The sequence below is a fragment of the Ictidomys tridecemlineatus genome, chromosome 7 (genome assembly GCF_052094955.1).
Source record: "Ictidomys tridecemlineatus isolate mIctTri1 chromosome 7, mIctTri1.hap1, whole genome shotgun sequence".
Classification (NCBI taxonomy): Eukaryota; Metazoa; Chordata; class Mammalia; order Rodentia; family Sciuridae; genus Ictidomys; species Ictidomys tridecemlineatus.
This window is the reverse complement of record NC_135483.1, coordinates 115,638,450-115,652,373: the sequence shown is the minus strand read 5'-3', so window position 1 is coordinate 115,652,373 and position 13,924 is coordinate 115,638,450. Positions and strand designations below refer to the sequence as shown.

Below are 13,924 nucleotides of genomic sequence, written 5' to 3'. Positions count from 1 at the left end.
CTGGAAGGTGAACAGAATTGCAACTGAAGACAGGGGATAAGGTGCTAGCCCAATTGATAGGGACTCAATGACAGAGCAGGGTTGGGGTTGGACATGATGACCAGGGTGTCTTGTGGCTTGTTGGACATATAAAAACAGCCTGGATGGGTCTCTGGAAAATGACTGGGCTAGTGAGGAAACTAAGATTCTGGAAAAAGCTTTGGAAGTAGAGGAAAGACTTTTTGGAAGATAGTAAATTTGATAGTTATTTTACTTCCTCAGCAATTCTTCTTATATTTGTTTCATTAAAAATTATTTTATACTTCTCTTATGATAAGAATAAGAGATGTGGGTGTATTGTGCTTACTTAGTACTGACATGTGGTAGGTACTGTGCAAGACCTTTGAAAGCATTATTCACCTACTCCTCACCATGGGAATGGGTTCTTTTATGATCTCCATTTCACAAGTGAGAATATGGAAGCTTAGCTTTGCATGACCTGGCCAAGCTTATACTTCTAGTAAATGGCAGAGCCAAGGCTCACATTCAGGCCTGCCTAACTCCAAAGCCTGTTTTCCTTGCTTCCTTAACCTCAATGTCTCCTTTTATACTGTTGATAGAGGAAAAAAATGAAACACATGAAAAAAAATAGCATAATTCAAAGACTCAAAGAAAGAAATGTTAACATTTCAGCAAATAATTTCACAGCCTTTTCCATATGCACAGTTTTTTCTACATATTTATATTTTTACTGAGTAGATAAAATATTGTATTCATGATTTTATTCATCTTAATATATGTGTTTTTCCACATTCAATTAAAAAGCCATGAATTACATGTCACTAAACCAACATGGTGTATCATGTTCTATATAACCCTTCCCCTGTCACTGAACACTTACATTATTCCCAAGTTTCTACCCAGTCAACAAAATTGTCATAATAATTTCTCTGCAAACACTTTCCTCCTCTGTTACTTAGTATAAAATAGAGAGATGAAGATCACTGGTTCAAATCACATAAAGATGTGAAGGTCTTCATCTTTAAGATACATTACCTAGATTACTTTCCTAGTATGCTTGCTGATAGATTCCACCAGTACATAGAAGATTTGATCCAATACACACTTGTCAAAATAGATTCACCTATCTTATTAATTTTCTATAATCTGATAATCTTTTTTCCCTTGTTTACACTTGCAAACTAAGAATAGGAGCACTTCCTAAACAATATCTCTTTATTTTTTTAATTACCATCTGGGGACTATTTTAACAATTATTCAGCATTGAAACTTTAGGCTTATCTCCATAACTAACAGGATATTGGGGATACAGAAGTGAGAGAAAGAAAAATGATGTGTTCTTTACTTTGGAAAAATCTCAAGATTGGGAGCATTTCTTTCCATTTGATTTCTATGACTTGATTTAACTAAAACTTCTATGGGACTTCTTTGAGTTTCTTTCCTCCTATTTCTTTCAGTCTAAAATATTATTAGATAACTTTTTCATAAACAGTAAGTACAGCGTGCAATTGTCTAGTGCACCAAGTTTTACTAAGTGATTCCCTGTTTCTTGATTCCTTTAACTGGCTCACAGCCTCCAACCCATTAGCAAGTCAACCATTGTTCTACGCTCTCCTTTCATTAGTTTATCTTCTCTCTACAACCTTCCCAATGAAGTAGGAAAATGCATGTGATGTATTTTATAAAGATCAAAATTGCCATATATACGATGATTCAGAAGTCACCACAGACATTTCCAGGGCCTAGAACTGTAATGTCAATTTGTGAAAGTCACCATTAATAAAGATTTCAAACTGGTGACATTTAGAGATGAGAGTTTATTCTGAATTCCTAATATCAAGGTACAACAGTAGAAGTCTTGACTTGAGTGCCATTAAAAATGGGAACTCTGAACTTGCCACTATTGGGTCTGAGCAGCCATTTTACAATTCTACACTTAATATAATCACGGCTCTTTAAATATTCTGGCTTTGGTGGATAAGATTTACATCTGTCTCCCAGTCTAACTGAGCCATATTAATCGTTCCCAGGCAGTAGCTGCTCTGCTTTGGGGAGAACATTTAACTCAGAGCTCTGCAAAAATGGAACTCTGTTCTGTTGACTGTAGAGTACGTAGGTCAAGTGGAATTTTTGGCACTTCATTACATTCCCTGACCCTCACTAAACAAACTTCAAAATATATATGTTTGCAACAATTTGGAATAAACACTACATACAAGTGTTGATGGGAGATTTTCTGAAGAACTACCAAATGCATCAAGACTAAGGAAAACATTCTAATGATTCTTTCAAACATGAATATATTTAAATTCTAGTTAAACAATCTTCTTATTTAGTCTTCTCAAGCTTTGATGACATGCCACGATTGGCTGTTCATCAAAAACTTAGCAAAAAATGCTTAACAAGATAGAATCGTGTGCACATACTTGTGCATAATTAAACCCAGTTTATATAAATCAGTGCAGGGTGGAATATGGTCACACCACCCAAGAAAGGTTGGTGGCTGGAAAATAATACATTTTTCCCCCGTGTAAAATTAAAAAAATATTAAAATTAGAATGCTTTGAAATGATATAATAATCTGATATTAAATCTTAGTTTAAAATATCTATTTTCATCGCTATTGAAATAGATGAAATTTCTACAAAAGTTAGGAAATTCATTTAGATATAACAAACAAGCTTTAACTGTTATTACGGGGACTGTGTGGCATGATATGGAGGAGTCTCATCTTTTCAAGGTTTTTTACTAAATAGATCCTCATCTCTGTGAGGTTTTTTTTTTCTTCCCTAAAGGAACATTTAGCTGACTCTTAGTTTCTTCATTTTATAGCTGTTCTTTGAGTTGAAAAATAAAAAGGAGTGATTGAGACTGAGTAATGGATATTTCTCAAGAACTCTAAGACTAGGTATTGCATAGCATTAAAGAGTATACTTTTCCATTTGTTTTATGACTTGGTCCAGTTAGAGTTACCGAGATAAGCACTCCAGTATTTACTTGTAACTTGAAACCCTTTTCATGATGTGTAAAAATCCCGAGGGAAAAAGAATTAACATCTGAAGAATGCTTACCTTGTGCCATGCATTTTATATGCATTATCTCATTTAATTCTCATAACCACAAGATATGGTTGATATTATTTAATCTGATTTTACTTGCCTGAGATCATAACAGGAGTAAAGTACAGAACAAGGCTTTGAGTCTAGGTCTCTCATTCTCTTTCTATTTCTTTGAAACCCAAGATCCTTTCACTGAAATTCACTGAGTTTCCCACTGTAGCCAGCATGTGGAGGCGTAAGAAGGGATAACAAGGGTAATAATAATAAGGAGGTTTTAAACTTTGAGATAATGTTCCCCTCTGAGAGTAAAATAAGAGAATAATATGATGCATGTGTTTAAAACCTGTTCCCTAACTCAAGAATTGGTTTGGCAAGTTATGGACTACCCATACGTTGGAATACTATGCCATCATTAAAATGAATAAGAAGAGTCTATTTAATGAAATGGAAGGTTGTCCATGATTTGAAAAATAATTGCAGAACCGTATGTGCAGTATATGTACTTTAACACCAGAAGCAACCACACACACATATGGTTGCATGTGCTTTGAAACAGGTCTGGAAGGATGCATAAAAAAAGTGTTAGTTACTTCTGCTCAGCAGGCTCAGAATGACTTGTAGGCAAATTTCACTTTTTAATGTGTATGCATTGCTGTTGCTTAATTTTTTGTGTGTGCAGTTGCATGTATTACATTCACAATTAAAAATCATGACATGCATTAGTTGAAAAATGTGTAGGAATGACTCATCCTAAGGAATGGATAATTGAGGTGATTCAGGAGATTTAATCTTACAAAAGCAAAACTGCTATCTTGGATCACTATTCTGTGAAAAATGCTTCACAATTACTATGTATATACAGTGAAAGCTAAAATCTCATAACTTGTATTGCACTGTGCCTTATCTGAAGAAGGTGTTAACAGAAGGCAAATGAGTAACAGTCATTTCAGACTTAACTTGTACAAAATGGACCTCTCAAACATACTCTTCCTGTTCCTCCCCCAGTTTACCCATCTCTGTATGTATCATTATCATTTCTTCACTTGCCAAAGCAGAAACCCACCTGATTTCTCTTTTCCTTACCCCAAACAACAGCAAACCCATCTTGACCTACCTCCAAAATCTCTTTACTCATATCTTTCTGAGGGCTTTATTCAAGGCATCCCTGTCTCCTACTTGGCCTATGATGGCTGCCTGTTATTAGATCTCCCTGCTTTCACATTTGCAATCCATTTTCCATTCAGCTGTTTGAGGGATCTTTTATACTCCTTGAATTTATCACTCTCCAGTCGTTCTTCCTTGTTTTTAGAACAGAAGCCAGATCTTTCATTGGTTCACATGTGACCAATGAGACCTGTGACCTGATGCTGTATAATGTTTAGAACTTCAGCTCCTGTCCTCCACCCGTATTGCTTACCAGGTGCTGGCCATCTAGGCCTACTTTCTGCTTTTCAAATGCATCCAGCTCTTTGGGACCTATGGATCTTATTATTTGCTTTTCTCCACCTGGAATGCTCTCCTCCTTACTGTTTACATGAATAATACCTTATTCATTGGAACCTACATTTTACAGATGAGGACACTGGATTTCAGAGAGTTTAACTTATTTGTGGTCATAGCACTTGTTGTATGATGGGTTTTGAATGCATGTCTGAATCATTTCATGCTCTTCCCATCACATTAGATAGCAAAGTCAAAGATGGATTATCTCAGGGACCTGGCAATGGTTCTGACAGTCAGAAAACATCTACCTACTTGTTGAAAAGTCCAAAGGAAAAATAAATTTTTTCAGAAGCTCCTTTTGTAAGTTCTCCTTCCTATCTCTAGTACATTTTTCAGTTTTTACAGGAAGTCTTAGGTCAGCTAGAGGGGAAAATATGAGAAGGTAGTATCGAAAAATCTAGTCTTAGAAATTTAAAGTTAAGTGTTGCTTATTTCATAATTATTATAATTCAACATACCCAGAAACCCTTACAACTTACTTAGTTAGATGTCCAAAGAGGGCTTTCATGGTGTCACGATTTGGTGGAGGGAGTTTTTGTACAAGAGACTTTATAGTTTCAATTCTTGTGTTATTGTCTGGCTTTTCTAAAAAACAAATAAACAAATAAATAAAAAGGTTAGAAATGATTTCATAGGTACATGAGATAATTTACTGAGGAAAATTTTAACTAAGACTTAACAACTTAAAGTACTATCAGTAACCAAAGGGAAAGTGTGTTCTTCACCAAGTTGTTATGGAGTTTACCTTGATTATATGAATTAGACCATGGTGGTAAGAAAGCAGTGACACTGTGACTTTGACACAACCTTCCTTAAGTCAAGTATTGAATTGTTTTCTTCAATTTCCTATTTTATAAGGTGTAAAAGGACAAATTGTGGCATCAACATTTTAATCCCTGGAACCTGTGACTATGTTACTTCACCCAGGAAAAAAAAAAAAAGACTTTGCAGATGTGATCAAGCTAGGGATTGAGGTGGGAAGACTTTTCTGGATTATTATAGTGGGTCCAGTGTAATCTAAAAGGTTCTTATCAAAGGGAAGAAAGAGGATGGGACTCAAAGAGAGAAGGTGATATGACAGTGGAATCACAGGAGAAGGGCTATGTGATGGGAGCCTGGGCTAATGAGGGACAACAGCCTCTAAATGCTGGAAAAGGCAAGGAAACAGAGCCTCCAGAAGAATGCAGCCCTGCCACCATCTTGAGTTTTTCCCTGTGAAACTGATTTCAGATGTCTAGTCTCCAGGAATGTAAGATAAGTTTGTACTCTTTTAAGCCACAGAGTTTGTACTATTGGCATACCAGCAGTGGGAAGCTAATACATAAGGACATATAAAACAAAGAATTTTTTAAAAAAATTACTTCTATGCTATCTTTTCTCCTGATGCATTTTGGGTTTGCTACAAAATAAGGAGGTTGCAAAATACAAAACTCCAAAAAGCATAATAATTGGCCTTATGCATTTTTAAAAATAGGAAGTTGTTCAAAACTGCATACCACATGTATTGTTTTTCCTCATTTTGTTCCTTTTGCATGGAAGAAAAATTAAGAAGTTATTTACTTAGCACCCTAAAAACTTTGTCTTGCCATGGTCTTAGTCAGGACCTTACCATTTTGAGGTGTAATTATTTATTGCACTTAAACACTTTAGAACATTGATTTGTTATCTTTCTGATGTATATTTTATCTTTAACTTCTAACACAGAGCTCCTTATAATTCTAAAGAGGTCACTGCTGGAAGAGATATATATGGAAATATATGTAAGTTAATCCCCCACCCAATATCCACTCTTATCTCCCTTTGCATAACAATCCCATTGTGGAGAGGATGGCAACATATCAGCAAAAAGGCTAATTTCCCAGAATTTTTGGCAACTGGTGTGGCCATGTGACCAAGTCTGGCCAATGAAAGTTGAGTTAAAGCATTATGTAGGACTCCTGAGGAGTGTCCAGAGCTGATTTATTTAAACTTTTAAACTTTTCTTCTTTATGCTTCTGAGAATGTATATGGAATTGGTATACCAGGAAATGACCTTGAGAATGGAGACTATGAAGAATGCACACTGCCAGAAGGAACATTCCTCACTGTGGGGCAGTGAGACCTGGGATTCTGTGATTTTGTGTACAAAAACCTTTGCAGATGGTTCTTGAATACTAAGAGTAAACATGGTTCCTAATAAGATGTACTTCAATAGCCCAATTTCTAATCTTCTGTTAGTTGGTATATAAATTTTATTTACTAGGGTAAGAAAGAATTAGTTTAGAAACTGCCAGTTTTCTTAGCAAGATGTTTCAAAAGAAACTTTTTATAAGGAATTGTAGGAAAATGTCCTGCTGAAGATAGTATTTGGCTAAAGAGGGGTGAGAGCAGTCTTCCTAGTAGAACTCTGCCTGGAAGATTTTTCTTTTTCCTTCTAAAACCACAAGGGTCTATAAATAATGCCTCCCACAGTCAAAGCTTTCAAAATTGCAGTTATTCTTAGAAGAGTTCCAACATAATATGGCTTGGACAACTGCAAATGAAAGAAACAAAGGGGAAGAAAAAGAAAAAAAAAAAAAAAACAAGATGCTGCAACATTATAGCCCACACCAGATGTAATCTTTTCTGCCAAAAAGTAGTGAGCCCCCTGGTTATTTAATGATGGTAAGAAAATGTGATGCTTTGCAGGACTACTTGGGGCCTATGGGATACCTTAAACTCAGAAAAAGCTATTTAAAAAGTCAATATAGATATTTTTTAAAAGATGAGAGTGAAGCTGATATAGTGACTCAGAACAGAGCTATTAGTAGTGTTAGATACCTTGTATTTAACCCTCTGATGTGAGTGTTTAGGTGTATTTTTTTTTCAAGAGGTAGATACTTTTGAAGTTTGGCATGATTCTAGAAATGCATTTTACTTGAGGATCTGGTGAAACATTTGGTTTAAGCAATGAAGATGTTATTAGGAACAGTAGAAAGAAGAAAGGAGGGGAGAAGAGGAAACCTTTTTAGTTTCACTGAAATTTCTGACTATAATCAGGTCAATTTCAGAATCTCCAGAAAAGGGACAGGTTGACATTCAGGGCTGCAGAAAGTAGCAGCCTTAAATTAAACTTGACAGACAGTAAGTGGGGAGTGATCTAAATGGCTACATTCAGCAAACCTTAGTTTTGGGGAACATATGATCCAGTCAGAGTGAGTTTAAAAAAAGGTTGAGCATTGCTCAATTGGAATAATTGAATTTCAAGGTCACAAACATGATGCTCAAGCAGGAATTAAAACATCATCAAGTCTGTTAAGCCACCAGGTAAAAGAATTGTTAGCTTTCCTGAACAAAGTTAGCTCTCCCTTTGCTGTGTTCCTTTGCTTTTAGAACATTTTTCTTATGCAATACTTCACATGGTATTTCCATTACTTGTATTCCTATCCATTTCCCCCATTAAAGAGGGAATCTTCCTATAAAGCTGAGTTGTTTTTATTCTGGTAGACAGTAGATTGAAAGAACAAAACATGAATTAGTAAATGAATGAAAGACATGAGCAATGATTGGAATAGATTGACCTCAGTTTAAATTCTGTAACAGCTTTTTATTAGCTATGTGGTCTTGGACATCTTTCTTATTCTCCTTGAATAACATTTATGGAATTCACAAGATAGTACGTAATGTACATAGCACAATGACTGGTAAAACTAAATTCTCTGAAAGTTTTCACCCCCCCATACCTTTTTTTGAAGTTCATGCTGAGTTTAATTCTACTTTTGTTTCTAGCACTTAGCATACTACTTGGTTATAGCCAGCATTCAAAATGCAGTTGCTAATTCTTGAACTGAGTTGGTATCAGTTCATGAAAATACAATTGCTAAGGTAGCTTGCCATTACACAAGTCCCTAAATACTTGGTGATGGACTGAGAAATTGATGATCTGATTGGTGAGATGTTATGCATCAGAACCTTTATAAAATATATGGTGGCTTCTCAGTCTGCCTATAAGAAACATTCTACATAAAAATATTTTATAGGCATATTTTCCTTTTTCTATTTGCACACATACTTGAGCAATCAGACAATTGGAGAGTCATACATGCATATTTGTGGGTAAGCAATGCTATTATTCTAGAGGGGAAACTACAATGGCTTAGAAAGGGCTGAAATATTGTTAAGATGAAACAATTTATTTTTCTTAAAACCTAATCAGAACAAAATCTTTTGAAAGGTTATAGGAAAGCAGTGTTTTCCCATTCAAATCAATACCACACCCACTCTTCCATAGCTTGTAAAATCAGGAAATATCACAAACACTTCTAAGTGGGGGAACATCTAAAAATACAATTGGATACATTAAAATCGAAATGACACCTTTTCAGATCTGGTTTATTGATGTGTCATATTAGGAATTAGAATCAGCATACATAATACAGGAGTGGTTAATGAGCTAAGATTCATACACAGCTTACTAAAGACGTGTCAACTGCCTTCAATTGATTCAGTGAGCATCTGAAAGACAGCATTTTCTATTAATATTTCTTCTTCAGCATATGGTTTCTCATTATTGTGAAGCATTGAAAGTTTGAGAAGGCTTTAAGATAGCTCTGACTTTTTTACATTATGATTAGAGGGGGAAGGTAAAGAAACATTTTTTTTCTATGTGGAGAATTAAAGAATCTATTATCTTAGTTACACTATATACTAAGAGACACAAAAATCTTTCTAGAAATAATAAGCTCCACATTTTTTTCTTTCATTTGCACTTACTCCTACCCTCAATGCAATATGATTTATTTCATATGTACTCTATGCTCGTTAATACCTCCATTTTAGATCCTCATCTACATTCATATATCCTCTCTCCAGTCTGAACTGTGAACCCACAACTGTGTAAACTGTAGTGGTACATTTTGGCTGTCCAGCAATGATTCTAAACTGTTTCTCACTCACTGCTCACTACCTGCCCCCATCTTCTCAATCAACACCAAACACATTGTTGTAAATCAGCTTCTTCAGAAACAATTTCATGCTGCTTGGAAAATTAACCTCTCTTACATGATGTGATATAGGTTTTAATGCCACAAGAATGTGGCTTTATAGCCCCTTCCCCCATTCGTGGTTTTGAGGGCACATTTTTCAAAATATGTTTTATGGTAGTTATATTTGCATTTATCTGAATGAAATGTTGCTACTAAAGTAAGAACATTTACAACCATATGCCTTTTAGAAAAGAGATAAGATAAAGTTATGCAATGATGGAAAGTTCTACGCAGGGAAGAACTATGGCCCTGCTGGCCTCTAGACACTTTCCTGATCTTATCATCCATGCCTTTATTTTTCCTAATTTATTTATAGCAAAACATTAAATCATAATTCAAAATAGATCCTGCTATTGTATATAGGTTCACCATAGGAACACAAGACTAGCTTCTCCCAGTAACCATTACATAGGGAGTACTGTTCATCCCACATATCTACAACTGGCAAAGGACAACTGCTTCCCTTTGTTAAGGAGGTCATAAGTACCACAGCTGTTCTGCTTCTGAAAGTTATTTGGAATGTTTAGTGCATCCTGTATGAAAAACACAGTAGTCAATACAAGTCAGAGTTATATTTGGTAGAAAGCCATTCTCTAATTTATACCCAATTTATACTTTTTGTATCATGGTCATTTCAAAATTTAGTTAGAGACTCTTCTTGCTTCTAGGAAGAATAAGTATCTTCAAAGAACATTTTTGTTTGTTTCAGTCTACTCTGTACTCTACTACTTGGTACATATCTTAGAGAATATGCTTTTTTAATTTCAAAACTTGAGTTGGGATTGAAGAATCATCCAAAGTAGAGAAATGATTGCTAGGTTAATGTCTTTAGCTTGCATTTGCTTTAAGAAGAGACACTCTAAGGGCAGATTCAAACTTCACAAATGGATACAAATATGCACATATTTCAAACACATCTTATAAATAAGAGAAGGTTACACAATTCAACCATACAGCAGAATGAAATCATGTCACTTGTAGGAAAATGGATGAAATTGGAGATTATGTTAAGTAAAATAGGTGAGGCATGGAAAGACAAGAATCATATGTTTTCTTTTATATATAGAATATGAAAAGAACTTAAAAAGGATAACATGAAAGTAGAAAGGGGGTTACTAAGGAAGGGAACTGGAAGATGGGGGAGGAGTGAAAAAGTGGAAAAAGGGAGAGTGACTTTTACCAAAGTACATTATATGCATGCATGAAATTGTAACAATGAAACCCATCATATTGTACCGTTAATATGCATTAATAATATAATAAGAAAAAATGAATAAGAGAAGTGGTGTAACAGGTATCTGAAAGAACCAGGTTAAAATTTTTGCTTTTCTCTATGATTTGTGGCAAGTTGTGGAACTCCTGATGCTTCTAATCCTTTACTTAAAAATACAAAAACATATGTCTCAGAATTTTTGTAGAATTAAATGTTTAGACACATACAAATGGACATATAATAAGTGCTTACTAATTAAAGTCCCCCTTTACCTCAAACTGTCTTTTTTTTCTTTTTAATTCTTCTATCATCCCTCACAATTGACTGCTTATACTTCAAGATTGTTTCCAAAAATCACATGAAACCATACATTTTACTCCTTAGTAACTTTTTCTAAAAACAGAAGCAGGTCACAGTGTGTGATAGATATGTAAATACATAGAATGCTATCAGTTATTGAAGATCGTTTTTGTTAAAATCTTAAGTAGGTACAGTATATCATAAATAGAAATGTCATTGTCTCATGAGCCAAGCAACAATCATGACCTTGAGGCCAATCTGTATTTGGCAATTTGGAGCTTTGTGAGATTCCATGTTCTCCTGCCCCTCCCTCACACTTTCCCCAAATGCCCCATGAAGTCATGTTTTATATTTTATTAAAAGGAAGGCACATTCTCCATGTCTGCCTATGCCTGGTAAGTTTGGCTTTAGATATTGATAAACCATGTCACAACATTTAGAAGGGTGGTACATTACTTGTAGGAGAGACCCAGCAGGAATAAAATGCATGTGCCTCCAGGTGAGGGTGCATTCTTCTTTGTCTGCAGGGACCTCCTGATAATTAGAACCACTCACCTCACTTCTACACCAGAATCCCTTGTATAATCCTTGTTTCTCCTCTTAGGAGATGTTCATGTTTGGTCAGGTTTTTTGTTTCTTTGTTTTGTTTTAAATTAACAATTCCTTTCAGGAAGAAGTTTTAAAATGTGAAAAACTTTCATTGTCAGTAAATGTAAGTATCAAAAATATTCTGACTGATACACTATTCTAAATCTGTAGAGTCCTTGAGTTTGGATAACTTCAGCTCATTGACAACACTAGCACCATTTCCAGGGACCATTTCAAATCCTGGTCTAGCGGGGAGTAGCCGCCCACAGTGCACTGTTAGAAGTATTGCTAAGAACAATCTTAATGTTTTCCGTTTATTTTCTTACTGTCTGGAAATAAATAATTAAGAAGTTATTAAGCAAGTTTATCAATACCTAAATTCAATAAATTTATTTCTTAAGTAGTTGATAGAGTATTAAACACATGTGTATATATGTTTGAAGAAAACAATATTTATTAAGACCTATGTGGAACCCATGAAAGATACAAAGTTCGTTCTCATTTTTTGTCATTTTGTAATACAAAGGGGCAAATAAAATACAAAATATGTCATAATCTGTTATGTGTTAAATATCAGGCATGACACAATATTGGTATCAATGAAGTTTACATACTTCTTCTTACTGAAGTGGTCATTTAAAGTGATTGTTAAAAAACTTTTGAGATATTAACCATATCAAAAAAGTTCGGAATAATTCAGATATTCACAAATCAATGAGTTTGAAATTCTATTTAATTAATTTTTGAAGATCCTAAAAATTTTTATGCTTAGATGCTGAGAGCCATTGCCAAGTAGGTATGATGCATTGAAATTTCCTTGCCAGCGTACCCCATGTTGCTTAGAGGAAGGACTCGTGGAAATGGACTTGCCTTGGACATTTGCAGTGACATTGCATGTATGCTTGAGTAAGGTGACCTTGCTCAAGGACCAGGGCGGATCTTTATGCATCCCATATTACATTCAGGGAGTGTAAAAGTACTATCTTTTCTATTTTATATAACTGAATCTGTGTAATTTCAAGGACTTTGGTGCATTGATCTCACACTAGGGCAAGTTTGGAAAACTTTCTATATGTAACTGTTTATAAAGGGTCTTACTTTGATGCAGTCAATTTTAATATAGTTACATTCTCAAAAATTCACTCCTTAATTTTGCAATGATGTTCCTATTTGTCAGAATCAAAGAGCAAGGCAATGTCTGACACCAGCAGCAATCTTCACACAATCCTACTGTCCTCTCTACAATTTCTTGGTTTTCATAGTAATTTTGGAGGTGTCAAGGTGGTTATGTACATTTCTGTAACTTACAAATGACACGAATTAATCCTTTGGTGATAGTGTATGCTGAGAAAATTAAGCACACTAGTTTATTTCTTTGAAATACAGTTCTGTGAAATATTTATTTGAATTATATTTATTCATGTATATATGCTTTTATAAGGTTTGAAAAACCCAACTCTTACCATTTTGATTCGTTTGATATCTTTCTCATCATAAACCAGCAATTCATTTCAAATACTCTTGTAACTATTTATATTAAGCGTTACCTTTGTACCTTTTCATGAGAGTGGAAATCTTACAAATATTTTTCAAGATTTGGAGTTTTTCATAAAAATGTAATGTTCTACCTCTTTCCATTTGTAGGCAAATTAGATTTATATGGGATTTTAAAAAAAACTCACTGGAAAAAAACTAGGATCTATCACATAATTAGAAAAAATGTGAACTAAGGAATACTTTCATCATATTTGGAGTTAAAAACATTTTTTAAAGAAAGTATATTAATCTTTACTCATAACCAATTCATTTTGAACAAAAGGCTTCTGAAGAGGAGATGCTTGTTGGTATGGTAGACTGTTTGTCCAGGTCATTTAGCATGGCCACACAGTGATACTGATTGCAGAGGAGAGTTATGGATTAAACAAACATTGAAATAATTTAAGAAATGGATTATAAAATAATGTTATGATTCAGCTTTTTTGTTTTGTTTTGTTTTTAATTGTGAGACTATTGTAAAAGAAGAAAAACAGGCAACATGTGGTAACTTTAGTCAGCATTTCTGAACTGGGAATGATAAACACCTCTGCCGAGCTCTGGCATTTATCAGGACTGAGATATTATTACCACATAGAGTCACAGCATGGTTACTGTTATCATCGGAAAAAAGAGCCAGCTAATCTTAATGGTTTGTAAAGCCGTTACCTGCACTGGTCTGACATTTATCATGATCATTTTACCACATGGGTCCTACATAGCAA

At 34.6% G+C, this 13,924-nt stretch overlaps 1 protein-coding gene across 2 annotated transcripts in view; it reads right to left on the bottom strand.

The window, feature by feature from the left end:
* The window catches only part of Arhgap15 (Rho GTPase activating protein 15), a 591,785-nt gene that overhangs the window by 55,542 nt on the left and 522,319 nt on the right, over nt 1-13,924 (bottom strand). For both annotated transcript variants that reach the window (XM_021723074.3, XM_040294270.2), the window contains one exon: nt 5,042-5,147. In XM_021723074.3, coding sequence (XP_021578749.2) covers nt 5,042-5,147 — 106 coding nt within the window. The remainder of the gene's footprint in view (nt 1-5,041; nt 5,148-13,924) is intronic.